General features: G+C 43.6%; 1 protein-coding gene across 1 annotated transcript; it reads right to left on the bottom strand.

Annotated features, from left to right (window-relative positions):
• Positions 1-2,407: 2,407 nt before the first annotated feature.
• Positions 2,408-24,804, bottom strand: LOC147226861 (immunoglobulin-like and fibronectin type III domain-containing protein 1). The gene is made up of 30 exons (XM_086159358.1): positions 24,702-24,804; positions 23,498-23,576; positions 21,334-21,393; positions 20,536-20,658; positions 20,261-20,400; positions 20,042-20,141; positions 19,693-19,744; positions 19,386-19,572; positions 18,653-18,812; positions 18,165-18,437; positions 17,842-18,054; positions 17,074-17,181; positions 16,877-16,984; positions 15,846-15,941; positions 15,515-15,631; positions 15,246-15,356; positions 13,922-14,032; positions 13,375-13,485; positions 13,074-13,198; positions 12,299-12,440; positions 11,885-12,178; positions 11,250-11,546; positions 7,633-7,812; positions 7,419-7,547; positions 7,028-7,336; positions 6,558-6,643; positions 6,040-6,232; positions 5,664-5,960; positions 2,971-3,297; positions 2,408-2,892 (listed from the first exon to the last, which is right to left on the bottom strand). Exons 2-30 carry the CDS (start codon positions 23,541-23,543, stop codon positions 2,888-2,890), a joined length of 4,500 nt encoding a protein of 1,499 aa, XP_086015484.1. The 5' UTR covers positions 23,544-23,576; positions 24,702-24,804; the 3' UTR covers positions 2,408-2,887.
• Positions 24,805-27,719: the final 2,915 nt, after the last annotated feature.

A 27,719-nucleotide genomic window follows, 5' to 3' on the forward strand; every position in this document is an offset into this window, starting at 1 on the left:
TCCTCTGGGCTTTTCCTTTCAGGGGTCACCACAGCGAATTAACCTTCTCCATATAACCTGATTCTCTGGATCCTCCTCTCTCACACCAACTCACTTCATATCCTCTCTCACTATGTCCATCAATCTACTCTTAGGTCTTCTTCTAGACCTCCAATTCCAGCATCCGTCCACCAATATATTCACTATCCCTTCAGTATCCCATCTTCGTCACTCCCAAAGAGAACCTCAGCATCTTCATCTCTGTGACCTCCAGCTCCGCCTCCCGTCTTTTCGTCATTCTTAATGTTTCTAGGTCAAACCGCATCGCTGGTCTCACCACTGTATTGTGCACCTTTCCTTTCACTTTATTATTGCAGTCTGCGCACGGAGACCTGCGCCAGTCCAGTGACAAGGTGAGGCAGATGAAACGTAAATCAAATAAACTATTACATAAACAGCAACAGAACACAATCGAAGCCGAAGGGTATTTAATATATGCTGTATACTATTGATGATTTAACATTACATGCAAAGAAACCTCCATCTCACAAACAGCGGAATTCATAATGAATGAGACAACATTTTTTTTTTTTTTTTTTATCAGCAGATTAATATTTAGAATAATAACTTTGGTACTGTACAGAGGATATTTTACAAATGTTCATGGTAATTATTTAACCTTGATATTTTTCATATCTCATGTATTAAGAATTAATTTTGGTTGAAATCCGAATAACTTATAAATGATCCAAATAACTTTAAAATACCGTCTAAACGTAAACATTTATTGTTTTCCAGAAAGCCACACGTAACCAAAAATTAACCTTTTCTGGGATCTTGAAAGGAAAAAGAAAGAAAATAAAATCAGAAAATAAATAAGAAAATTATTAATGAAATTATTATTATTATTAATGAATCACGACTCGTCTCTTGACAGATGAGAAAAACAACATTTTCTTTGAATTTAACCCTCCTCCTGTGTTAGCTTTCTGGTAGCATCCCCGGTGTTAACGGGTCGGTTACGACCCGTGTCTTAAATCAGCTTTAAAATACACTAAAAATAAAAATTTAAATTCCAATTCTTTTTCTCATCTCTTGGTTACCTTGTTAGGCTTCTTTATCCATGAAAATATTGGATTTAAATTTTTTTTTTGTCGTTCTCTGGGCCTTTTTATTGTTATTAGTATACTTCTCGATTTCAATAAAAAACAGAAAAATTAACCTCAAGAGAATAATATAAATAAATTAAAGGATGTTGTGTTACCAGAATATTGGTAAGGGGTATAGAACACATCCCTGAAATGAATTTGTTGATTTATTTTTTTCATTTTAAAATTTTTAACTATAGTAAGCGCTATGGTGTTATGGGTCATTTTCGACCCATATATATTTTCTTCAAGAAAATGGAAAGAAACAAAAAAATGTCAGCAATAGGACTTTAAAATGAACACACTGAAACACAGGACAGGTCATAACACAAATATCATTGGCCATCTTCTGGTCATTCGCTGGCAAGTGAAGGTGGCTGTCAGTTATTATAGTCAAGGATAATTGTGGACTTTTTGTCACTTCCTGATGACACAGCTGCAGCTTTGTGAGGAGTAGACAGAAGTATCACATTCTGTCTTCTTTTTGGACAATATGAGACAACAGTGGTGGTCTGTAAAAGCAAACTTGGAGGAAGGTGGAGCCCTGTCTTTCACCTGCACGATTTCAGCAGGCAACTCAGGTTTATTTTTCTTCACTGTGCCCACCATGGTAAGTTCTCTCTTGAGGAGCTCTTGTCCAAAGTCATAGGTTGTAAAAAAATTGTCACAAGTGATATTGTGACCCTGCAGTCCAGTGGTCATGTCAAGGACGTGACTGGACATGCTCATCTTTGTTTGCTTTGTTTTTTTGGAGCAATCCTGGACAAATGAGCATCCCCAGAAGCTCACATGATTGGGGGAGGAGGTGGCTGTCATCGTGTTGGCTGGCAATGCATTTATGATTTAAATTTTGGCTATAATTATTGCTTTGTCATCTTATTTTTATACCCGGGTCGAAACCGACCCTAACACTTCAAAGGACATAATTTTAACTAGAGCATTTTATAATGCAGTGAAAAAAAATGTTTTGTTGAATTTTGTTGAAATCAAGGTTCCTGACAAAGTCAAGAAGCCTTGATGCAAAAAAAAAAATTTAAGTGATTATTTTATGCATTTAAAAACTAAAACGGGTCGCTGGCGACCCTAACACAAGAGGAGGGTTAACAAAACAATAACTGTTGTCCACTGCAGGTTAAATACGCTGCATTCTATATCTATTTTTCTCTGACCTAATATTTTTACCATTATGATATTTGACAGGGGTGTGTCCAGGATTTTTATTTTTGAGGGAGGGGTTTCAGATAAGGCACAAACTGCAGAAGGATGTAATACAACGTTACGTTCTGTGGATGTTCGAGTCACGATTACATGAAAAAAAAAAATCATAATGCATCTCTGGTATTGTTTAGGGGTCGGGTCGGGCCACTGATGTAGACACTTGATTGTTATTTAATCCACAGGTTTGCTGCAGTAACAGGTGTTGGGGTATGATAACGACACGGAGCATTGCAAGGTGAATGAGCCATTTGTAAAATATATACAGTTAAAATAAATTGGTGTGCGTCAGAAACTGGCAGGAATAAAGGAAAAAGAAAGTCTCACAGCCCTGATGTGTTTTACGTTTGACTTATTGGAGAATTTGGCTGTGAAATAACGACGAGCAATGAAACGATGCTTCACGTGAAGGTGACTTTTATTTCGGTCGCCGCCGCGACCCGAATAAATCAGTGGGATTTCCTCTATCGCGCCGGCGGTGGAAACGAAAATCAAACTTCATGTGATGGATGCTGGGGTTTTAAGGTGAACGCCCTTTGCTTTCTTCAATCTGTATGGAAAGGAGGTAAACATCAGATAGCTTCCTCACATTCCCAAAGGTAAACAGTGGAATTTTCCTCACTCTCACCTCTGACACTAAGAGTTGTGGAGCACTCGGCGCGCCCCAGGGGGTTTTCTGCACACACCACGTACTCGCCCATGTCTCGGGGACCCACCCGGAGGATCAGCATGGAGCAAACCCCGCAGGTATTTGAGATGTAGTAGTTGGTGTCGGTGTTCAGACTGATGTGGTCTCGATACCACGTGACCCGAGGGCTGGGGTTCCCTTGCACGGCGCAACTCATGTAGCATTCGTAGCCCTTGGGCGCCGTGTGAAACTTCAGAGGGACGATGAAGGCGGGAGCGCAGCGCCGGTCGCGGTCTTTCGCGGCCGGTGTGCTCACGAGAAACTTCTCTGCAAGACACAAGATGAGGAGACTTTGTTGAGATGATGGTTTTTGCCTCGTCTGCATGATTTTCCAAACAATTCGGGTCAAGTTACATTCATTTAAAACAACATGCATGCTCTTTCTCCTGCAAGTGACTTACCATGTCCCTAATTTCACCTGAAGGTATTAAAACCCTGCAGTTTTTAATACTTTACTGGCAAAACATAACTTTTGCATGTCCAGTTGATCACATGACTTATTGAGGTGCCCTTCCTTCATTTTATAATTTACAATGTGTGACTCTGTTTCGTAATATGTCTTGAATAAAGCGACATGAAAAATGTATTCAATGTATTGATTTTAATATGCATGTTCTCCCCGTCCTCCATTCCGTCCTCTGTCCCAAACATGCAGGAGGTTCATTGGAGATAGGACCACCGAGGGCCACATCAACATGATGGTTGCCCTCGTAGGGTAACAGTATAAATGTAACTAAACGTAATGTAAAATAAATGTGATTATTCCTTCATGTTGACAGGGTGCCAAGAGAGGAGCTCTGGTATTGTATGAGGAAGTCTGGAGTGGCAGAGAAGTATGTTAAACTGGTGCAGGACATGTATGCTCGCTGTGAGACAGTGGTGCAGTGTGCTGTAGGGGTAACAGAGAAGTTCAAGGAGGAGGTAGGACTCCATCAGGGATCAGCTCTGAGACCCTTCTGGTTCGCAATGGTGATGGACAGGCTGACAGATGAGGTTAGACAGGAATCCCCATGGACCATGATGTTTGCGGATGACATTGTGATCTGTAGTGAGAGCAGGGAACAGGTAGGGGAAAATCTAGAGAGGTGGAGATATGCTCTGGAAAGGAGAGGAATGAAAGTTGTCAGGGTATCACACCTGATCCCAATTTGTAATCGGCGCCAGCTGCAGCAGATGCCGCTAATCAAGATCCCTATAAAGGGCAGCGGCACGCTCCCCCTGGTGCTGGGGGATTGTGGCTCTCATAGACCATTGCGGAGCCCTGCCACGACTGGACCCACCCACCCGGCTGGCCGGCATAACATTGGCCCCTGCCCCTGCCATGACCCTTCTTGCCCTCACCCTGCCTGGGCGCCCGTCCTGCCTGCAACCCGTCCTGGTGAGACCCAGCCCTGTGCAACTCTGTCTCGGGGCCAGGGGCTTACCAGCGACACCCTACTTGCCGTTCCACATAATAAAGTGCTTTCAACCCAGCTTCTGCTCTGAGATGTGGTTCCCTGCCCGAGTCCGCCCCCGTGCACCGTGACAGAAAGTAAGTTGCAGCAAGACAGAATATATGTGTGTGAATGAGAGGAACTCGGGTGGAACGGCGAGGCTACAGTGGCTATCAAGAAGCTGGAGGATTTCAGGTACTTGGGGTCAACAGTCCAGAGCAAATGAGAGTGTGGAAAAGAAGTGAAGAGACGGGTCCAAGCAGGTTGGAATGGGTGGAGAAAAGTGTCAGGGGTACGAAGAGATAGACTTTCAGCCAGAATGAAAGGAAAGGTGTACAAGACAGTGGTGAGACCAGCGATGATGTTTGGACTAGAAACTGTAACAATGACATAAAGACAGCAGGCGGAACTAGAGGTTGCAGAGATGAAGATGTTGAGGTTCTCTTTGGGAGTGACCAGGATGGAGAGGATCAGAAGTGAGTCCATCAGAGGAACAGCACATGTTAGATGTTTTGGAGAGAAGGTCAGAGAAGCCAGACTGAGATGGTTGGGTCATGGACAGAGGAGGGATAGTGAATATATTGGTAGAAGGATGCTGGAATTGGAGCTGCCAGGCAAGAGGTCTCGAGGAAGACCAAAGAGAAGATTTATGGACTTAGTGAGAGAAGATATGAAGGTAGTTGGTGAGAGAGGAGGATCCAGAGAATAGGGTTAGATGGAGAAAGTTGATTCGCTGTGGCGACACCTGAAGGGAAAAGCCGAAAGATGATGATGAAGAAGAAGAATGTTAAATAACTTTGAATTTATGACTCATTCAAATCCAAAATGTTACATATGCATTCCATCTGCATCCACTTTTCCCTTCCTGGACATTTAGGGATTGTTTGTATACTGCGGTCTCATGGCGGGATGCCGTCAACATGAATTGCAGGAAATGTAGTTTACAGATAAATAGATATGCACGCATTGGACGTCTTTAATTGAAGACAATCTATTTATCGATTAATCTATTTCTATCAGTCTAAGACCTTCCGCAAAATTCTTTGATTTCACGTTGGGATTCGTGTTTACGAAATTTGTTCGCTGTTGTTCTAGCTTGTCGATTTTTGGCATTTCCTGATGCCGTTAGCTTACTTTTTACAGTTCCATTCCTGAAAACACTTCATATATTTACTTTAAAAGCATAGAGTATATTCTCGCCTCGCTTTTTCTTCGTCCCCCAGATTGGAGACTCCGATGGTGCGGACACACCCATGTCGTTTTTGGCGTAGACCCGGAAGTGATACTCCCTCCCGGCCATGATGTTGCAAACCGTGAACTTATTATTGAAGAGTCTGTCGGCCACCGTGGCCCACGTTCGCTTGGTCGAGTCCAGTTTGGACACGGTGTAGTGAAGCCGGTCGTCACGCTTCTCGTCCGGAGACGCTTCCCAAATCACCGTCACGGTGCCGGGCACGTTTTCCTCCAGCTCCACCGGCCCGGGAGGCTTCGGATCGTCTGCAACCGAACACCAGTTGTTTTGTCTTATCAAGCTTAATGTCAAGCTGATTTGCAGAAAAAGAAAACAGACTTTTACCTGTGACCCTGACCTCCGTACTGAAGGTCTCCTGGCCCGCAAGATTTTTCACCAGAATGGAGTAAATGCCCGAATCACCGCGTTCGGATGACGGGATCAGTAGCTGCGAGGAACCGTCGGAGTTACTAATGGTCGCTCTTTTCGTCAGCGGGACGTTGTCCTTTAGCCAGATGATTTCCGGGCGAGGGGAAGCCTGGCCAAAAAGAAGATGATTAATCTCCAAAAATGTCCGTGGAGGTTCTCGGTCATCCGGGTCACGGTGAATCCTTGTCGACTGCGCAACTTTGTGAAGGAATTCAAGTCCAGTTGCCCAGAAGAAAAGATTTCGACGAGTCATTTCAGCAGCAAAAAATTGGCAACGTTTGTTTTTTTTTTTTTTTCTTGCAACATCAGAGTAAAGAAGACCATGAGATTTAACCCTCATATTATGTTAAGGGTCAATTTGACCCATTTCACCCATTGACCCAATGGGTCAAATTGACCCTTAACATAATCTGAGGGTTAAACAAACATCTCACCTCAAAGTTGATGGTGATCCGGACAGAGTTCCCCGCCCTCACCACCGTGAAACTCATCATCTTGCGGTTTGTGAATTTCGGCCTCACTGAAAAAGAGGAGCCCCGTTGGATGTTCGGACGGCATGTGGATAAAACTTTCACTTTAACCCTCATATTATGTTAAGGGTCAATTTGACCCATTTCACCCATTGACCCAATGGGTCAAATTGACCCTTAACATAATATGAGGGTTAAGCTTTCAGAGGTTTGTTCCCCGTCCAATTATGATTTATCTTCTATTTAAAAAGTTATGACAAACCGATACTTAATAATACTTCATCCATAATGAAAATAGCGCGGGTATCTGCCGTGATATTCTTCTCAGAGCTCAATGCAAGAAGAAGAAAACGCTGATGATGCGTATCTCCTTTCCTTGTTTTACGGTTTTTCGCTAGTTTTGATTTATCGATGTTCAGAAACGGCATACGTACCGAGAGAAGGCATAGCAAGGACATAGTTGGATAACTCCTGAGGTTCGCCGTCTCCTCCGTCGTTGGTTGCGATCACCCTCACCCAGTACATGTCCATGGATTTGAGGCCTTTCACGCTGTAGGAGGTCATGATGATGGGGCTGCTATTACAGCGGGACCATTCCAGGCACTCCGCCTGCCTCATCTCCACAAAGTATCCTTTCGCCTCGTCCTGGACGTCAACCTTCTCCTCGGGTTTGTTCCAAGTCAAGACGAAGTGGCTGTAAGACGTTTCCGTCACTCTCAGGCCCGTGACTTTACCGGGAGGTTCTGGAAAGAACGTCACACGCGAGATAAGTGAGATTCGTACGATACGGTTGTAGATTTTCTGCCGTCCGAACCGAACACTTGCTTTTGGGATCTCTAGCGAAAACAAACTCGCAAGGGTTGCTGAATTCGCCGGCTCCAGAGAGGTTGATGGCAGTAACTCTGAATTCGTACTCCATGCCGGCCACCACGTCCTTCACTGCGTACTTCTTCTCTGAAAGTATACATTTCACAGAATAGCTCATTGCCTCTTCTGTCTTTGAGACCATCAATTGGAAATATCATCAACCGAGTGAAACCTTTTATCAGCTCATCCGAAGCATTGACAACGGTCCAGAGGTTACTCCCCTTCTTGCGTTTTTCCAAAATATAGCCCAGGATATGGGAACCTCCCCTGTTGCTCGGAGGAGCCCAGGACAGGTTGATGCAGTTGTCGAAGGCACTGTCCACTTTGGGAGGCGCCGGCGGGCCGGGAAAAGCTGAGGCGTGTCAAGGGAAGGAGGGAAAACAAATGGTGTGGTCACAACTTTACCCCAGCATGTTTACGATGCAACGCTCAGTTATTTGTAGTCTACGCCGAGTGCCTTGCATTTATTTGAATAATTTACTTTCTTTTTTTTTTTTTTTTTGAACATTTATTAGAACAGGTTCCTTAACAGTCATACACATTCTTACAAAACCTCATAACAAGATACACATTATACAATATTCTTTATAGGTCACTTATTTCCTCAATGGCAAGCGAAAAATAAAATAAAACTAAAAAAACAAAACAAAAAAAACCCAAAACTTTACTTTCAATGTTGTGCTTGAAAATATGCTTTCACGTGAAGCTAAGTCAAGTGGTTCATTTTTGAACCTGCATTGCCAGCTTTCCGCAACCTGGTGTTTTCACAAGATTACATGCTTAATATAAACACAATATGAATTTGCATTCTCTATTTAGAGGTTTTTCGGTCAAGCGTTGTCACACTTGAGGAAAATTTATATTCATTTGCAAGTTTAAACATTTCATTTAGCGCCACACAGCCTGAGGTATTTCAAATAAAACATTTTTTTTTTAAATTGGATATTCTCACTTATCCTAAAATGTTACAAACCAACTCTTTTTCATCTTTTTATTTTGATTTATTTATTTAACTTTTTCTTTTTTTTTTTAAATAAACCAAGACCCAACTTTCATGGCTTCCCAGGAGTATTTTAAATAAACACACACACACACACACACACACACACACACACACACACACACACACACACACACACACACACACACACACACACACACACACACACACACACACACACACACACACACACACACACACACACACACACACACACACACACCGGTTTCCCTCGTGTTTACTAATTGCCTCTCGTCTGCACCCTCCGGGCTACTTGGTGAGGAACCAGCCCAAACCTATTTGCATTTATGCAAAATGTGAGTTGAACAAACAGCTTTTGGCCAGTTTGGGGTTTTAGCTGAGAGTCTTGATAAGTAATTAAATGGAAAATGACCTGTCGTTCATCTTTAATTGAATTATTAAACGTTAGCTTGTTCGCACACCTGATGTTTACGAACGAGCAACGCGCTAACAAGTTAGCAACACGTTAACACGCCAGCAGCGCCATAACAACTTAGCCCACGCTAGCAACGAGCTAATAAGCTAGCAACGCGCTAACACGCTAGCAGCGCCATAACAACTTAGCCCACGCTAGCAACGCCGTAACAGGTTAGCAACACGCTAGCACGCCAGCAGCGCCATAACAACTTAGCCCACGCTAGCAACGCGCTAACAAGCCAGCAACGCGCTAACACGCTAGCAGCGCCATAACAACTTAGCCCACGCTAGCAACGCCATAACAGGTTAGCAACACGCTAACACGCTAGCAGCGCCGTAACAAGTTAGCAACACGCTAGCAAAGCCTTAATGCGTTAGCAACACGCTATCAAATTAGCAACGCCTTAACACGTCAACAACACTCTGCCCTTAGGTCTAGCTTTTAAGCTACTTGTGGTTTTAATTGCACGGATTCAGCTCATTATATAGTTATATATTTCTGCAGATTGTTAATGCAGGAATTCAATGGATGTTACTCTGTTTGTTTTAATGACATGTTACTTTTGATTTAAAATAAAAGACGACTTGGGCTTCATCCCTCATTCCCCGCTATGCTGTAGGTTTTGAAACTGGCAGATCTATAGTTTGAAAATTGGAAAATGTAGTTGATATATTGTGTTGTTGCTTTTAAAGCATTTCTGAAATATACATTTTATGTATTTATATAAACAGAAACAACTTGAACATGAAGGCAGAGTCTGGACCAGAGAGAGGACTTCAGTATCTTTGAGATTTCCAACTTCCTGGTTTCTTTGCAAAGCTGAGGCCCGAGCACAGTAAGTCCCCTTTTTTAAATTATCCTTTTAGTTGTGAAAAGACAAGATGGTTAGGACTAAAGTTGCTGAATATTAATAACAACAACAAAAACAATAATAATAATTGTTATTTGTATTACTGTTGTAGCGAGTCACAAATGTTGGGGTTTATGTTGATGCATGTTTTCTAATAATAATAATACATAGGTTTTCTGTAGCGCTTTTTATGATACTCAAATATGCTTTACAAGTGAGAGACAGATGAAACAGCATGATTTCTGTATGATTTGGGGGTTGCTGGGAATTATGTGGATGTGGATTGTGGTGCAATGAATTCTGTGTTTTTTTTTTTTTTTTTTTAATTTATTTGGAATTGAACGGGAACAGTTAGTTGTATTGCAGGCTTGTGTGGCGAGGCTGTGGCCGACGACAGTTGTCGCTCATTAAACAGACGTTTTACCGTCACCCGGGTGTTTCCCTGACTAAAACGCTATACCATTTTCACATGGTTTGGCCATCGGGTATCAATTTCAGATGTGCTTTTTTCAAAAATGTGTTTTTGTTAGGCTACTTCATAAATTCTATATTTCGAAGCTACGGGGATTCGTCACTCATGCCTATATGTGAAATCTGCACTGTTTAATAGTAGCCATACATTCTGATTCTGTTTTTTTTAAGATAAAAAAGGTTCTCCTTTAGCCATGATTTGTTGCGGTGCCTTGCTGTCCTGCTTTTTGATCTGCTGCTTGCGCTCTGATGATTTACTATAATTGCTGTCAAAGGTCTGAATTCATCGATGGCAAGCTGCCCTGGTCAGGGGGCATCAAAGTAGGCCGCAGTCATGATACTGCCACGATGTTTCGCAGATTGAATCAGATTTTTTTTGCAGTGTTTGCTTGTTGCCAACTAAAACACATCATTTAAGGTTCTGAATTCCACAGGACGCGCCATGCTTTGTTTTGACCCAGATGGACTAAGAACCTTTTATTATATGCTTGAAGGTACAGATTTAAAATGGAATGTGAATTCTTCAACTGATTTATTTTGCAAACAGAATAAGTAAAGCCTGATGTGTGTGGGCGGGAATTAATGCTCGCATTACATGCAGGTTTGCGTATCCTTCAGATATATAAATACAATGCCCAGAGGCTTAAATTCTAATGAGTAAAATCACATTGCAGCAGATCGTCATACTATCATGAATAGAGAGGTAACATTGTCATATATGTTCCCCCCTGGGCTGCACTGATGTTTCCTTATCGTCAGAAAATCATGTGGAAAAAACAAGAACTGCCGAAAGTCATGGTTTGTTTTCCCTTCTTGTCGGCTTGCTATTAATTTGTCATGGTGTACAACGCCTCCCGTCCTCCTCTCCCTCCGGACATAATCTAGATACCGTAGCTCTACAACCCAGAGGGCAAACAACAGATAGCCTCCTGGAGTTGAGGCTCATTTTTCAAGGTCTTAACAAGCGCCTCGGCGCAGCAGAGGACGTTTATGGAATTCAGTTTAGTATGTAAGTACGCTTTGGCTCACCGAGTGTGCCGGCTTGCATTTCTTCCGTCTCCAGCACTTCGCTCACGCCCTCAGCGGTCACTGCTCGGATTCTGTAGCAGTATTTACGACCGTGTTCCACTTCTGTATCGCGGTACTCGGGCACGCCCGGGATTTCCCCTTTTTTCTTCCAGGTGTTTCGCCCGAATTGTTGTCGCTCCATGATGTAGTTTGTCACCGGTGAGCCGCCGTCGTCCTTCGGCGGCCTCCACCTGAACTCGATGCACACAGCTGAGCTCTCCGTTACTTCTGCAGGACCCAGGGGTGGTGTGGGTTTGTCTGAGACATGAAACAAAAAAAAAGCACACTGATTCACTAAACGTACGAATTGTTCGGATCGGTTGTAAAAACGGGGAAAGTGTCACGTCGACAGCAGTAAATGATTCAGCAGGAGAACAATACGCATTTTCGGTCATGAAAAAAACATGCACATCCGACTGGGACTTTTTTTTTTTTGTACCACAAAGTGGTACAGAATTTCAATCCATTTTCAAATGAGTTGGATTTTTTTTTTTTTTGAAAATTTTCTGTGCAAAAATAACCCACAAAAGACAGAAAACCTTCGTTTGAATTCTGTCCCTGTATCACATTTCTGAATCGGCCTCCGTTTCACACACCAAGGACGATCAGCCGTGAAACGGCCTCAGCGAAGCCATGTTCGTTCTTCAGCTTGATCTTGATCTCTCCGGTGCCCTTCCTCTGCAACCTGGTCAGCAGCAAGCGAGTGTGACAGGCAGATTTCTCGATCTTGGTTACGCCGTCCTCCTGGAGCTCCTCTCCTTCCTTGTACCACTGAATCTTTATCGGCGCGTGGCCAATAAAATGAAGTTTAAAGATGGCATTGTGTCCCACTTTAACTGTCAGCGGCTGAGTGAAGGCGGACAGCTCTTCTGGGTCAAATCGTGGAGGATCTAAATAGGGGACAGTTTGGACAGTCTTTTTAATCCATGAAGCTGGGATTTGATTCACACTTATATGAATGACTTAGTACAGTTTTCTCTCAGCATAGTGTGATATGTCAAAAATGAAACCTTTAACGTTGACCATGGCCTCTGTTTTGCGATTGTCTGCCTCAAAACGGTACTTCCCAGAGTGCTCCTCCTGGCACCCGATTATGACTAATGTATGGATCGCGCCGTCTTTGGTGATTCTGAAGTTGTCGTCTGGTGACAGCTGTTTGTGGCAGAGAGATGGAAATAAACAAACCGCGTTCGAGCATTTGCAATCATTGCTTGGCTTCGGGGTTTTTTGTCGAGCTTTGTTTAGTCCCACGTTGGCCTAAAAAATCATTTCCCCCATTATGGTCTTGTTGATGCATTGTGTTTTTTTTTTTTTTCATGCCTCTATAGAATCTTCAGTCAGCTATGGCCAGAGGCACCGCTGGGCTGTACGTCCTGCTTTTATGAATATTATATTTCAGGAGCTCCTCGGTGGAATTCATGTTCAACATTATGTTGAACGATGAGCTGTTTCGATGTTTACATTCGAACGGCGAAGTCTCTGTTGCTTTGCTGTTTTGTGTTCCGACTGTAACTACCTCAAGGAATCCTTCAAAGTTATGGAGCAAATATTCTCTCTGACTTAAAGGACTAACTTAACTTTTAGACGTTTGGTGGCCAAATGTCTTCACAAACCTTTTAATTTTATTCATCGATCCCCAAGTCAAATTCCTCTTGTTTCTCATTAACGCTGATGAAGTAATCGTTGACCAGTTGGAGTGCCGTGCAAAAACTCATTTTCCTCACAAACATCAACGCGTACATGCTAGGCTAGCAAGCTATGAATGATTTGACCTTCACACCTGACCTTTTTACGGTCTCTGAACCAGGCCCCCTCGCAGTCCTCGCTGCTCAGCTTGCAGGTCAACTCCGCCGCCTCTCCGATGATACAGCTGACATCAGATAAGCCGCAGATGAAATGGACTCCCGGATCTAAATCCAAAAGGCCCGCGTGAAGTGAGACCGGTCAAATTCAGCTCAGTGCCGATGCATGAACGTGTCGACTCACGAATTAATCTTTGATTATTGGCACACAACAGAATCTTCGCCGGTTGGGTTTACAGGAGATTCACCCGACCGTAACCCTATTCTTCTTTTCAGTCACTGACCTGCCACTGCGTCTTCTATGAGGTGGACATGCTTTTTGCGCCTTAAACGTGTACCGCCTTCGTCCTCGGTCCCAACGCACTCACCGTGATCCTCAGGACACACGCTTTCACCTGTTAAAAAATATAAATCAACGCTAATTGAGCAAATTTTATTGGGGCGTTTTTAAAACTGCACATTGTGTGCCAGTATAGGACAATGTTGAATTATACGCTTTTTAAACAAACATGATAGATGTTGTAAAGGTACCAGATAATCGACTGCGCTCGGCTGTTCTGGGATTTTTTTTTTGATTTAAAACATTATTTGGTGCAAACAATTATATACGTGTCTTTCAGGGAAACAACCACTGTTTCTTCTAAACTGTACATTATGGGGACGTCTATTTGTTTTGTTTGTTTTGACTACAAGGTCTTGAACCAAACAGTATTTTCATGAATAATATTTGAAGTGACGCATTAATCAATTATCCCATTAATACCTGCACACAAGTGATGCTTGCAAGGAAGAGTTTGCAGTAGATCCATCGTACATCGTCTTTCTACTGACCTGTCACCACATCCTCTGTGAGGCGGCCATGCTTTTTCCGCCTTGAGCTTGTTCCACCCTCATCCTCTGTCCCGGTGCACTCACTTAGATCTTCAAGACAAATGCCTTCACCTGTTTTTTTTTTTTTTATTTTTTCAAAAAAAACAAAACAGAAACCTTTGGCTCAGATGGTGGAGCAGGCGTTCTTCTAATAAGAAATTTCATGGCTCCATTCCTGGCTCCTCCTGTCTGCATGTCGAAGTGTCCTCGGGCAGGACGCTCAACTCCCAAGTTGCTCCCGATGGCCTTTTGAGTGTGTTTTTGTTGTTCATGGCAGCTCTGATGCCACCGGTGTGTGTGAATGGGTGAACGTTGTTCAGCGCAAAGCACCATGTAAGTGGAGACCATGTACCATTTTTAAATTCACAGTATTTCTTTTCCATTTGTATTATGTGTTTGTTTGTCAGTGTAGAACAGGGGTGTCAATCTCATTTTGGTCTCATTTGAAATCAGTTACCTAGAAGTAACACGAAGTCCAAATTTTTCCTTTGTTTCAGTGTAAAGGAGAACAGGTACATTATAAAAATCTTTCTATGTAATGAAATTTCCTTTAAAAGATACATGACAAACAAACCGAGATTCATGAAGTGCAATTTCAACAATACAGTTCTGTCTTCTCAGTTTTCTGGTTTCAGGTTTCTTCTTAACCTCAATGAACAAATAAAAAGTGGTCTATTTTTTTTTTTTTTTTAGAGAACCCTACACTCCATGTCCACTTTTCTCTCTTTTTTTTTTTTGCTGACATCTTGCTGATGACAAAAAGTAAAGATGCTTTTTACAGACCCAGAAGCTGCATTGCTGTCATCTGCTGTAAGTTCGGAGTCACATAGCGCTGCGCCGTGTTGCTAACACTGACCTAAACAGTGCGCCACTAGCAGACAATCTAGGAACTGCATTTTTATTTTCCAAAAGTGGTTCATTTTTTAAGTATTTTAAGTACCGGCCTGCTGCTTGTATGTTTGATACCCCTGGCGTAGAAGAACATCGAGTCAAATACTTTTTACATTAATAAGTTGGATGTAAACATAGCTATCGTTGCTGCTGGACAGTGGATACTCTACTGCTATTGCCCATTCTGGAATATTGTGTTTTAGCCCCTTCTAGTAGATTTTGGTGTTGAGTTAATACATTATTTGATTTGTTTGTTTTGAATTTTTAGTTTCTCAGCCAAAATGGAATAGTATTTGCCAAAATAACAGCTTGCAAAGTCCAGTTTGCAGTGGATTCATCCACCTGCTGCAGCCCGTTCTGTTTAATTGTCACGATCCATAGTCCTACTACTGACCTGTCACCACATTCTCTGTTCGGCGTCTGTGCTTTTTGCGCCTTGGGCTTGTACTACCTTCATCCTCCGTGCCAGTGCACTCACTTAGATCTTCAGGACACACGCCTTCACCTGTTTTTAAGAAAATCAGCATTTCTTTTCATTGACATTACCCGCCATTGTTTGCTAGTATAGAACAACATTGAGTGAAATAGCTTTTAAAGTGACACCTTTAAAGTAATCCACCTGCCGCCTGTTTTTAATCCTCAAGACAAATTCTTCCTACTGACCTGTCACCTTGTCTTTTTTTAGCCGGACGTGCTTTTTAGGTCTTGAATGTGTGTCGCCTTCTGCTCCTCCGTCGGTCTCAGTGCACTCACTGTGCTCTTCAAGACACATGCTATCACCTGGGAGGGGGTCAAGAACATCGAGACGTTCATCTCTATTTGTAAAGGTTTTAAGTTATTTCCTTTTCCATTGTAATATTTTTTTATAGTGTCGTGCTTGACGTTTCTGATCGAGCATTTCCTCGTGAGCTTTGCGAGGTAAACGCTAATCCTGGCACCGCACGGTGAAACCAGGTTACAGAGCACGGAAAAACTGCCACACCAGCGGCTGCACCTTTTGGCATTTTACTTCTTTTCAAACCGCTGGAATGCCCGACCAGATCAGCGGAGGCCTCGCTGTCGTCGCTGTAATCTTCCTCCTGGTTTGGACCTGAGGGGGAGTCACAGGGTTACAACCGGTATATTCAGCTTTTAGCTGCTTTGCAGTGAAAGCATGCTATTTCTGAAAACACCACTGTATTTTCACGACTATAAAGCGCACATAAAAGTCTTAAATTTTCTTCAAAATGTGCGGCGCGTCCTGTGTGCGTAGTAGAGAACACCGTAAGAACGTTAAAGGTGTGTGCGTTATGCTGAACATCGTTGTTTTAACAACCCTGAAAACATCGTCGACAAACACATCCAGCCACATCGCTAACATGGACGAGGTGCCGCTCACTTTCGACATCCCGGTGAGTCACTGTGGAGAAGAAGGGGACCAGCACGGTAGCGAGACGCACAACGGGGTCCGAAAAGTCTTTTTGGAGACCACGGTTTCACTAAGAGTGGAAGGCAGCGCCGGGCGAGTTACGCCACAACTTGCGAATGGATTGTAGACACTCGAGCTAACGTGTCCGCCGGCACTGTTGTTCGAGCTTTCGCAAAAGCCGGCATCATTTCCAAGGCGCGGCGCGGAAAGGGACTCTGAAAGTGAACCTGGAATGTTTGACGGAGATTTAGCGCAGCTGTTCAAATCAGAAACAGAGGATGAGGACTTCCATGGGTTCGATTGATGACGAGTACCGGTAAAAAAATGTGAATACCAAACTCAGTTTAGCTCCCGCTCTATTTTTTAATAGGCGTATGCTTGTGAGTGTGTTGTTGTTGTTGTAAGGCGGACGTAGTAGAGGACACCATGAGAACGTTAAAGGGGGAAGTGTTGGTATGGATTGTATATAAAACCCGCGCCTTATAATCAGGCGCGCCTTATGTATGTGTTAAATACAGTAATGGCAACACATAACTGAGACTGCGCCTTATGGTCGTGAAAACACGCTATATGCTACATTCTGGCTTCATCAATGGCGCAGTTCATCCAAGGCTTACCAAGTTGTTTTTTTTTCTGTCTGGTTTTCTTCTTTCGATTTGAATGTCGTGCAGAGCCTGCTAACTTTTGACTCAACTCGGCGTCCTCTGGGATTGTACCGCTTGACTCTTGACAGAAATGAAAATGAATCGTCAGCCTCAGACGCTGATGATATTGAAGCCGCAGTTCTTTCCGTTCTCTACGCATCGCGCTTTACCGGTTTCTCTTTTCTCCGTCTCTCTGGCGCCGTTAACGTAGCCGGGATTTTCCGTACTTTCTCTGACGCCGACATGCCCGTCCGGATATCCTCCTCCTCCGTTACGATCTGCGGCAAATCAGTCACAGTCGGATGTTTAAAACTTGAATCTTAGTGATATTCAAAGCAGGCGTTGAGTTTTTTTATACAACGGTTGTGTTTGTATTTTCAGGTGAATGGGTTTTCTATCTCAGCAAGTACTGAGCGTTTCAGTCTTAAAACATTTCTTGTCATTGGAGATAATGTGCTTGTTTAACATTTGTCAAAGTGTTGGTGGTCTTTGCCAGAACCGACTTGACTGTTACTCCTTTCCTATGATAAATCCCTTTTTTTTTTTTTTTTTTTTTTTTTTAATACTTTGTTTCGTATAAAAATAATGACTGTTGGTTTCTGTAAAGTATTTGGCGTTGATCAAATATCCATGATTTCAGATGGTCGACTCGTCAGATCTCCGTTCAGTTTAATCTCTTTTACCCATTTGAATAAATCTGCATTACTGTGCTGCGGTTTTTATCTATTCTCATGTCGAGCGCCGACATTTGGCGTCTTGGATTTTTACCATCAACACACTTTTGCTACCGCTGGCGTCTCCCTGCAGTGTTTTGAGGGATCCACAGGGTTCACCCGTTACTTTGCTAGAATCCCCTGGCGATGATCGGCCGCTCCCTTGCTTTTTGTCACTCTCTCTGAATGAAAACAGTGCTTTCTCTGGAGGTCCGTTGACGCCACCTGATTCAGCAGCTCCTCCCAAAGTGGACGACGTCTTGTCCGTCGGTCGTCCCGCTTCATGTTTCCCTTGGACGCCCGCTGAAAGCTCCTCCATTTCTTCTCTGTTTTTTGTTTTCTGCTCTCTGGCCACCTCCTCAAGGTCTATCCCCGCTCCTCCGACGACGGCTTTTTTACGACTTTTCTTCACACCGGCCGACGAGAAGTCGCGCTCGGCTTTGAGGGCAGATAATACAAAATGCATGATGTGTGACTCTGGAATTGTCATGCCAATCTTTTTTTTTTTTTTTTTTTTATAAATTTTGTTTTAAACCATGAGATCTTACCTTTTAAAATCAGCCAGGCGCTGCATGACGTGCTGCCGGCTACAACTGAATAGATGCCTTTGTCTGCATGTGTGCAGTCCTTGATTAGCAGCCTGTGAATCAATTTGTGTTGCGACACGACTACGTTGTATTTCTCTCCGCTCTCCAGGGTGTCGCCCTTTTTCATCCACGTGACCTTGGGCAGCGGGTGTGTGAGAACACACTCGAAGAGGGCGTCGTCCCCCTCCTGCGCCGTGACCTCTTGAATTTTGACAACAAAGTCCAGATGGGACACTGCGTGAAGCGACGCACCAAATGATTTTATTGCACGAGGATCATCGGAGCATGCGGGGAAACATAGATTTTATAATGCGGTTAAAAATAGAAGCGCCGGATGCGAAGAAAATGACAGCGGGATTATCTTGGACTACGAGTTCGGCCGAGGTGCTTCTACGTGAAGGCGATTTTAAAAAACCCTCTCCGTACGCCGTTTCCACGCAGGCACTTACATTTAAAGTCGGCAAGAATGAGGTCGATATCCTCGGCGTCCACGTGATTCACGTCTTTGTCCTTTTGCTCTTGGCCCTTACATCTGAAATCCCTCGCGCTCCCGCCGCTCTTCAGGCAATTTTCTGCCGCGGAAATGTCATCGCCGGGGCCCGTCCCATCCTGCAAGGCACGCATGAATTTCACCTCAGATAAAATGACTTCGGTCGGTAGCTTTAGATAGAGACGCGGCGCTTTCGGCTTTTTCCACAGACCCGGGTGCAAGAAGTTCCCCGATAAGAAGAGCGACCGCAGGACTAACTTTACTTCCAAATATCAGACTGGATAAACATGCCTGGAGGCTCTTGGGGTTTCATAATGAGGGTTGCATTGTCGTCTTTTTGAAAGAGGGGCTTCTTTCGGTTTTTGCATTTCGATGAACGCACGATGTCTTTGCGGCGAGCGGCCAATTAAAAACAACAACTTTGCAGTTATAAACCAAACAAGACGGATGAAACTCTCCCGGGAAAACGAAAAGGGGACCTTAGAAGTTTCTTCAACCGACGAGTTGTTTTGGCCACATGAGTGAGCGTCTGAGAAGCAGAGCTTCAGTCGATTTGAATTATGCACCGGTTACGGACAGGTTTAGTGAATATTAGAAACTAAACATGAATGGCTGTCATGGATAAACCTGTTAGCTCTGAAGCGGGCGGACATGATGTAAAAGCGTAGGCTGAAATCTGGGAGTTCTCCTACCTTACTCTTCTTCAGGGCTTTCTCCCTCCTCTTCTCTTCCAGCTTCCCGAGAACCGAATGTATGTCTGATACGCCGAAATCAGCGCAGATGCGCTCGTAATCTTTCTTTTCAGCGTTCAGCATGGCGTCCCAGAATCTCCTGTCGTGTTCATCTTGTTCTTTGTTCGTCAGGTTCTCCTCCACCTCACTGAAGGGGAACGCACTTAATGCATAATGCAGTCGCCTATTTATGGCCAAATGTATGCACTGCGCACACGTGTTTTCGTTTGATATTTAAATACTTTCCACAAACGTGTACATTTCTTACCCGCCTTTCTTCCTCCTCAACAATTTTCTGAAATCTGACGGGTCGGTTTGACCTTAAAAAACAGAAAAGAAAACCAACTGGATCGATCTCATCGTTGCTATATTTCAAGTCCGGTTGCGACAGAAAGATGACGGGAAAAAGATGAAAATGGTAATTTCAGATTGTGGAGTCGGCCAGGTTACATCTTGCCCACTCGCCTTCAAGATTTAACATTCTGGTGGAGTGTTTTTTTCTGCACGATGCACTAAAATAACAACACGGGGGTATTTTATCAACGCTAATCTACTTCCTAAACCATTCGGGTGACAGTGATGCATTTCATGACGTAACAGGAATGTTGCATTCTTACCGTCGGTCACGTTTAAAGTGGCGCCGCAGATAGCTTTGCCGTATTCGTTCACGGCGTAGCACTTGTACGTGTCTGCTTCCGCCGCCGTTACCTTCCGGATCTGGGAGAGCAACACGTAACACGGCGCGTTAACAAAGTCTCCGACGGAAGTCAAGCGACGGCGCAAATTTCTACGTGCAAATCTGCATCCCCGTGATCGGAAGTCTTCGTGTCACCCACCTCTAAAATATGTTCCCCGGTAGATTCGTCGTATTTACTCTGGAACTTTTCCTTATCTGCCAAATTCCCTTTAGTTCTTCTCCACGAGACCTCGGGCTTTGGATCCCCAGTTACTACAGCTTTGAAAACAGCCAATTTCCCTAACAGACACACACACACACACACACACACATATATAAATATACACACAGATAACAGTCCCATGTTGATCTTCCATCATTTATAAACCATTATCTAGTTTGTAAATTGAAAAAAGGAGCGGGCGAAGGACTCACCCCCCTGGATGCTGAGCGGGATCGGTTTGCATTGAAAGTCAGGGGTGCTTTTCCCCTCTGGCAGGTTTGGGATGTTCTGTGTGATGATCACCCCCGGGAGTTTTGACCTTCTCCGAATAAGAGCTATCAAAAGACGGAAGAAAAAAAAAAAAAAAGGAAAGAAAAACGGGATTCGTAGCAATGCGGTTTAATATAGTTTTGAAAAAACCGAACCCAACTATCATAGGGTTTGATTTTCCTGTTTGACCAGCAGATGTCAGACGTGTCACACCTATTATTGGGAATGAGGAGCTGCAGATCTCCTGAAACGCTGCAGCACAGGCTGTATTAGAGCTATTTGCTCTATTCAACAGTAGATTGCACCATAACGCGCTGGAGAATTTCTGAAAACATACAAAATCCGTCCCGTAATCCTCCTAGCTCTTCATCCGCGACCCGTCCTCCATTCAGAAAGGGAACGAAACAACGAATCCATCCTCGAATTGAACGTTATGACGTAAAGAACTGAAGCGGAGTAGTCATCGGTAAATAATATTTACAAATTGACTGAGTTGTAAAACTGAATCAACACCGAGAGGTAACAGAAAGAAGGCAGCCGTCAGTAATTCCAGGTCAGACATCATCTTCAGTTCTGAAATGAAGAAGCTTCTAAGATGAGAAGCGAACCTTCTTCCAGGGAAGAAAATCAAGACCAGTTGCTACGAGAAGATTTTTAACGAAAAATCACCACGACCTGGGTGACTTAGAACTTCCACCCATCTCTTTCGTCAACCGGAAAACGACGCGTGTTGTCCTTACCCGACTTGTTGCCCGACACTTCGTTAAAATGTTGAATGTACTGATGAACCAGGGAGAAACCTGAGAGACAAGAAGGGTTCTGTTAGAGCTTTAGCATCGTTATTTGCATATTGGCTTCCACGCTCAGACCGAACGCGACGTAATTGGATGTTCTGGCATTTCCTAATATTGGTCAAATGTCCGCTATTTCGTCCCCCATATGGGAAGTACGAGAAGGGAAAGCCCAGTGAGGCAAAATGTGAAAAAGGGGAAGCTCATAGAGACCTAAATAAACTGAAGATCTGAGCGGGTTACGGTCAAGGGCAGGAGGCTGGCAGCCTTAATCCAGGGATGTTTTCTTCTCATACTCAATTTATCACTAAAGCCAGAGAGTAAAGTCCTTTCATCAACTGGCTGTTGAAATGCGTCCCAGTTGGGTAAACTCCAGCTCGCGCAGTCCCAAGCATCTCTGTAACTTAGCAGCGATATTGTGTGTGTGTGTGTGTGTGTGTGTGTGTTGAGTGAATATTTGTTGGTGTTTCATTGCGTTTGTCATCGGTGTCGGGGGAAATATAAGACCGCAGGTGTGCTGTTTTAATATGTTTCGATTATGGAAAAAAATAAATCTGTTACAAATCCTGCTGCTATTCAAAGAGAAAATGTTTGCCTTCTTACTTTGATCAGGATTGTTGTGTTGTTTTTCCAGATTTTGATTTTAACGGTTGCCAATGTTACTAAGTTGTACACATTTTCCAACACAGCGACTTTCCACCAATATTAGAGGACACAGAAATGTAATTTTGTGAGTGAAAAAGCTCAGTGAAAAACAAATCATGAATTTCTGCCGCTGAAAATGAGGGAAACAATACGATCTGTCACGCAAAATCCTGCTCAAATCTCCCGGCGCTGTTTTGATGTTTATGTCTCAGCCATCCTCCATGACCCTGTCATTGTTTTGAAATGCATGTTTGAAGGTGATTTTCTTCGATTTACAGGCAAACACGGACACGCTATGTGGACTAATAATGAGTATTTATGTGCCATTATCATCATTTTTTGGTAGAAATCATACTCCGTTTGATCTTATTAGAATCGGGTTTTACGATCGGACCGTAATTGTAACCGCTTTGTCGAGAGGATTGTGATTTAGGGCCGGGACTTCAGCTCGTGCATAATTTCGAAATGAAAAGTGCTCATGAGATATGACTCGCTTAATGTAACAGTACTTGTGGGGAATTTTTCTGATGAATTAATGCGCAAAATTGGATATTAAACATTATGTGCTTAATTCAGTAAATTCAGGATTTACGCGGCAGCCGTTTCAAATATTTTTGGCTCAACGTACATCGTGCTTTACACGCTTAGCTTTGCATAGCGGGCGACGTTTGCCGTGAAAAAAAAACCTTTCATTTCATCGAATTTAGCTTTTCCGTTCTTATCAAAAAGAAATAATGTGTGTTTGTCAGCGGCGGCCGGAGAGCTTTCTCGCCATCTACCAATAAATGGCTCCATTCCGGCAATAGATCTTATTGTTCGATCGGATTATTTACACGGTATATCTGCCGCCGTCGCCATCACAGATAAACGGAGAGAGCGGTGAAATTGTTTTCCTTTTGGTCAAGGACCAATTACAAATAATCATCGCTAAATTGTGCGGGGGGGGAGGCGGGGTGACGGCATCCATCTGTCTTGCGTAACCCTGCGCGCCTCACATCAGACAAAATAACGAAATTACCCGACTCCGCCGGCCGGCTGACGGCGGGACGATATCGAGCCGCAGCAGTTTGCACATCGCTTGCAATAAAGTCGATTCAACAGGAGTCGCGTTCATTTCTGACGGTTTGTGAATGAATGGCGTCCAGCCGCGGCGTCGCAGGCGTCGCCTGTGTCATCACGTCACCTTATTTCAATCTAAACCTTCGGAGGCTTCAGACGCCGACGGCGGAGGATTTGCCCCTCAGACGTCTGTCTCACTTACCGCTCTCGCCAACCAAAATAAAAAAAAAAAATAAAAAAAAAGGCTATTTATTATTCATTGGAACTAATAAGCTAAATTTCTCAATGTTGACTAAACAGAAAAAACAAAGAGCCCTGGATCTCCCTGCTTGAGATATGTCAGAAACGGCTTTGCTTGGAGCTGAATCACACATTCAGAGAAACAAAATATGAAGATTACAAACTGTACTTAATCTGCCGGGAGTTTGACCCGCGTTCTTCGTCCTTTTCCACATGTCGGCCCGCGACCTCAACCGACGATCACAGATCTGCAAACAAAACAAAGCGACATCCATGACGGTTCCAGCGGGAGAAGCGACGCGTCGATATTCTCTTTGCATTGTAAAGTATGACTTTTAGGGTCATCCTGCTTTGCCTTTCACAAAGGAAGAAGTAACAATTTGAAAAGAAGCTTTTATTCGTCGCTTTCAGCGGTAAACCCAACTAAAAGTACCGACACAGACAGTGGAATGATGCCCTTTTGGTTTATTTTCATGTAACTGTAATACACACCATACAAACAATCACGTAGAGTTGGGAGTATTAATTATCTTTTTGTCGTCCGATTAATAAACCCGTGTCTTATTTCAGAAGGCTCTTCGAGGAGACGGTCAGAAGGTCACTTTATTACATTTATATCACAAGATCTGAGTGGCAGCTCATCAGCGCCGATGCCAGAAAGTGAGCGAGCATTTTAATGGAAGAATTTATACAGGATTATGGATATTAATTCATGACTTTATCGAGGAGCATCTGAGGACTTGCAAACATTAAGAATGTGTCCGTGAGGAGGCCTGCCAAAGCTCCTAAGCTATAGTTAGCCGCGACCCCGGTATTGACTACATATGGTGTGACTTCAGACTCAGGGACGTCCGTTCTCAGCGATCCGACGCTCGGAATCGCCGATGTTACAGATGCACGGAAAGATCCACCGACGAATCCGTAAATTTGAAACATCGGGCGCTCGCCGTTTTACTCGCTGGAGGACGAAAAGAGACCGGCGGCACATCCTCATATTTTCAGCACTGTACCCAAAGTACTTTGAGGAAACTTTAGATTGGCTGTTGGGGCGGGAGGGGGAGGAATGAGTGTGAAATACAGAACGGAAATGTTAATTGTTTTCGAATACCTCAGGTCTTAATTAACCTTTTAGAACGGGGGGGGGGGGGGGGAAGAAAAAATCACCAAAAAATGACTTTGTTTAAATGGCAGTAAATAGCATTTTCTTTGAGATAAAACCCGGGCTTCCTCTGGAGCCGACAACTCAAAAGTTGCTGTTCTATCATTTCATAAACTATGATCCACCTGGATACGGCACGAGGTGAAGCCGGACCGGCGGTCACATCCCCCCGGTGGTACCCAGAATAAACAAACGCACAGGAAGAGTGGTTTACCTGTCAAATGCTCTGTCCTCACTCCCAGCGAGAGTGGTATAAACCTGCCGCCTCCTGGGTTTCACTTGATATTAAATCCCCGGGGAGTCCACATCTGATTTCACCGCCCGCAAGCTCAGACAGTCTGTCACGGAGGGGATTCTTCTTTTTAGGAAGATGGATGTTCCGAGGGGGTGTGTTATGATTCCGGGAGGTGGGGTCGGGACGGCGGGAGCGTCGGATGAGGTAAAGAAGGGATGAATAGCCGGAGGGGGAAGGAAGGGCTACCGATGACAAGTTAGTGGTGAGGTTTGTATCTCGCCGCTGTAATTACCCATGACAGTTCTCTCCTGTTTCACTGAGCGGTTGCTGACAAGTAAACTATGAGCGAGTTCATTATATTTGTGTGGCATCTGGTTCTTCCAGAGGGTAGATAACAAACGCCGCTCAGGTATGAAGAAGGAGTTTTTTTTTTATTTTTTTTTGTGTTTTTTATACCCACTCTCAGCCCAAGGAGGCATCGTCAGCATACAGGGGCCAGTTCAAACCGAATTTCATCCAATTAGAAACAATAACAAACTGCTTGCTATGTGGTATTTGTGATTATCGGCTCCAAAATGGGGGCTACGTTTGACCCACTCATGGAAAAGTAACAGTGTGTTTTGGTAAAACAGCCATTTGTGGAACTTTTTATTTTTCCTCTAACATGCTCAAGTGTCAGTATTTTTTTTTTTTTTTCTCAAATTTAAGACGTGCAAGCAGATAAACAAAAACAAAAACGCTATCAAACTATTTTCTCTCTCGTGCTGACAATTCTTGATGTGAAATCAGTTAAAATGTTTGTTTTTTTTTGATTCCGCTAAAATTGTTGAAAGTGGAGCACAGGAAAGAGTTGGGCTTCCGATTCTACGACGAAAAAGTAAAAAAAAAAAGAAACGCTTTGCTTTATGAAAGAACGGATAGAGTTGAATAAATGTTTCTGCAAAATTCAAACATTACCGAGCCTTACTATTCATCTGTAAATCTATAAATTCACAGATTAAAGTCTGAGCCGCGATCCAAGGCTGTTATTTAAAAATACGGCGTCGGATGATGCCCATCCTTAAAGTAAGAACCTCCGGCGCCGACCTCGAGTCGTGGCTGTCGGGAAACAGCGCCGTTTATTTGGACTATGATGCTAATTATGTAACGCCGTTAGAATTCCTGCACCTTCACGTGTTGCAACGTCGTCGACGTGAATTCGACGTGATTCTGACACTCGGTATTGAAAAGCGCAGATTGCAAGTGCTTATCTCCTTGTCTGCAGTGTTGTCTTGTATTGCAATGGATTACATAATCAAGGTTGTGACATTTATGGGGTCTAAGCTCCTCCCCGTGACCTTAGTGTCGTCGCGACTTCAGAAGGAGAAGATCAAATGAAGAGCAGGCCATTTACATCGTCAAGGTCATGACCGAATGACAGTTACAGTCAACATTCATTTCATATGGTGTGTGTTGTCGTCGTAAAATGTTCGGCGAGTACCGCCTGAAGCGTACGACCGACCGTCATTTCCATTAATTACAAGAACTTTGACGAAAATGTGATAATAAACTGCAATATCTGATGTTAGCACCTTGTTTTTTCAGTTGCTAATCTAATTTCCTGATGAGAGGTGACTATATTTAATTCCTGTTGTGTTCTCTCCATGGAAACCTTTTTTTGTTTCTTCACCACATTAGCAGCACGGTTCCAGAACTTTCCATGCCGTCCAGTCTGCTCGCCCATTGGTTGATTGGGCACCCGATGTTTAAAACCAGCGAAAACATCCGAAAGGAACAAAAGCCAAATAACAAAAACGCAAACGGTGCTGTTGCTACCAACTTGTCACTTGTCTCGGCAGTAAAGTCCAAATACCTTTCCTGATCAGTGTTTAGATCAGGGTCGGGCAAACTACGGCCCGCGGGCCAAATCCGGCCCGTTGGTCTTTTTAATCCGGCCCGCCAAAGATTTGTACAGAATTCATACTTGATTTAAATGATTGAATGATCGGATCAATGAATGCGGGAGTTCGAACAGGAGATTGTTTCATTTTTGGAGCTTCTTGAGGATTTTCCTGAGCTGAATAATACAGATTTAGCCTTTACTGTGAACATACTGACATACACGAAAGAGCTGGACGCAAAGCTACAAGGGGAAAAAGCGGTTTGTGCATGAAATGCGAGCAAACATCAGAGCCTTCAAAACCAAGCTGGTTTTATTTTCAAAGCAAATGCCAGACGATTCTGATAAGTACTGTTAACAAATGCGTTATTTTTTAAATGTATCGTATCTTCAAAAGTCGACGCGGCCCCTGAGTCAAAACGTTTGCCCACCCCTGGTTTAGATAAATGCACCTATACCATGCAAATATAAACATTTTTTTTTTTTATTTTTAGCAAGCAACAACGGTACTGTCACCACTTTATAAGCCTTGTGAGATGTGTACCGGCAGAACACTCGCCGAGCGAAGGGATTCAGACGTCGTTTATCATTCAAAACGCGCACGGACCGACTAAGATGTCCAACAGGTAGCGATCGGCGAAAATCTTTATTGTAAATCTCATGACCTGAAGGACCGGCGCTTACTCTGCGAGCCATGTCAGTCCAGCCGAACAAATTGGACAACCGTGCCTGGGAATTTAGCGGGACGTGCCTTCTTTCACCGCCGTATTCAGAATTGTAATGTGGATCAGATCCCAGGGAAACAGTACCTTCTGTCGAAGACCGATGCTTCTGATGCAACGCTTGCATCCACCGGCATCGCGAGAACCATATAATCAAGCGTACTTACACAAGATGTGAATTTTGCCAGGGCGCCGTCATCCTTGTCCTTCCTCGTGCAGCACCTCTAATGCATCTGAATAGGCTCTTGAGAAGGTTTGAGCCCACATAAACCGGCCGGATTAGGAATAAACCCCTTTCAGCCTACCCTCCTTATATTGATGAAATGTCATGCCGCATAGCTTTCATTCCAGTCATGGGCAACCACAGAGAGCAGCCGCAGAGGTGCTAACTAGACA

Source organism: Fistularia commersonii, chromosome 14 (assembly GCF_037954325.1).
Source record: "Fistularia commersonii isolate RoL2024-O1a breed Wild chromosome 14, RoL_Fcom_v1.0, whole genome shotgun sequence".
Classification (NCBI taxonomy): Eukaryota; Metazoa; Chordata; class Actinopteri; order Syngnathiformes; family Fistulariidae; genus Fistularia; species Fistularia commersonii.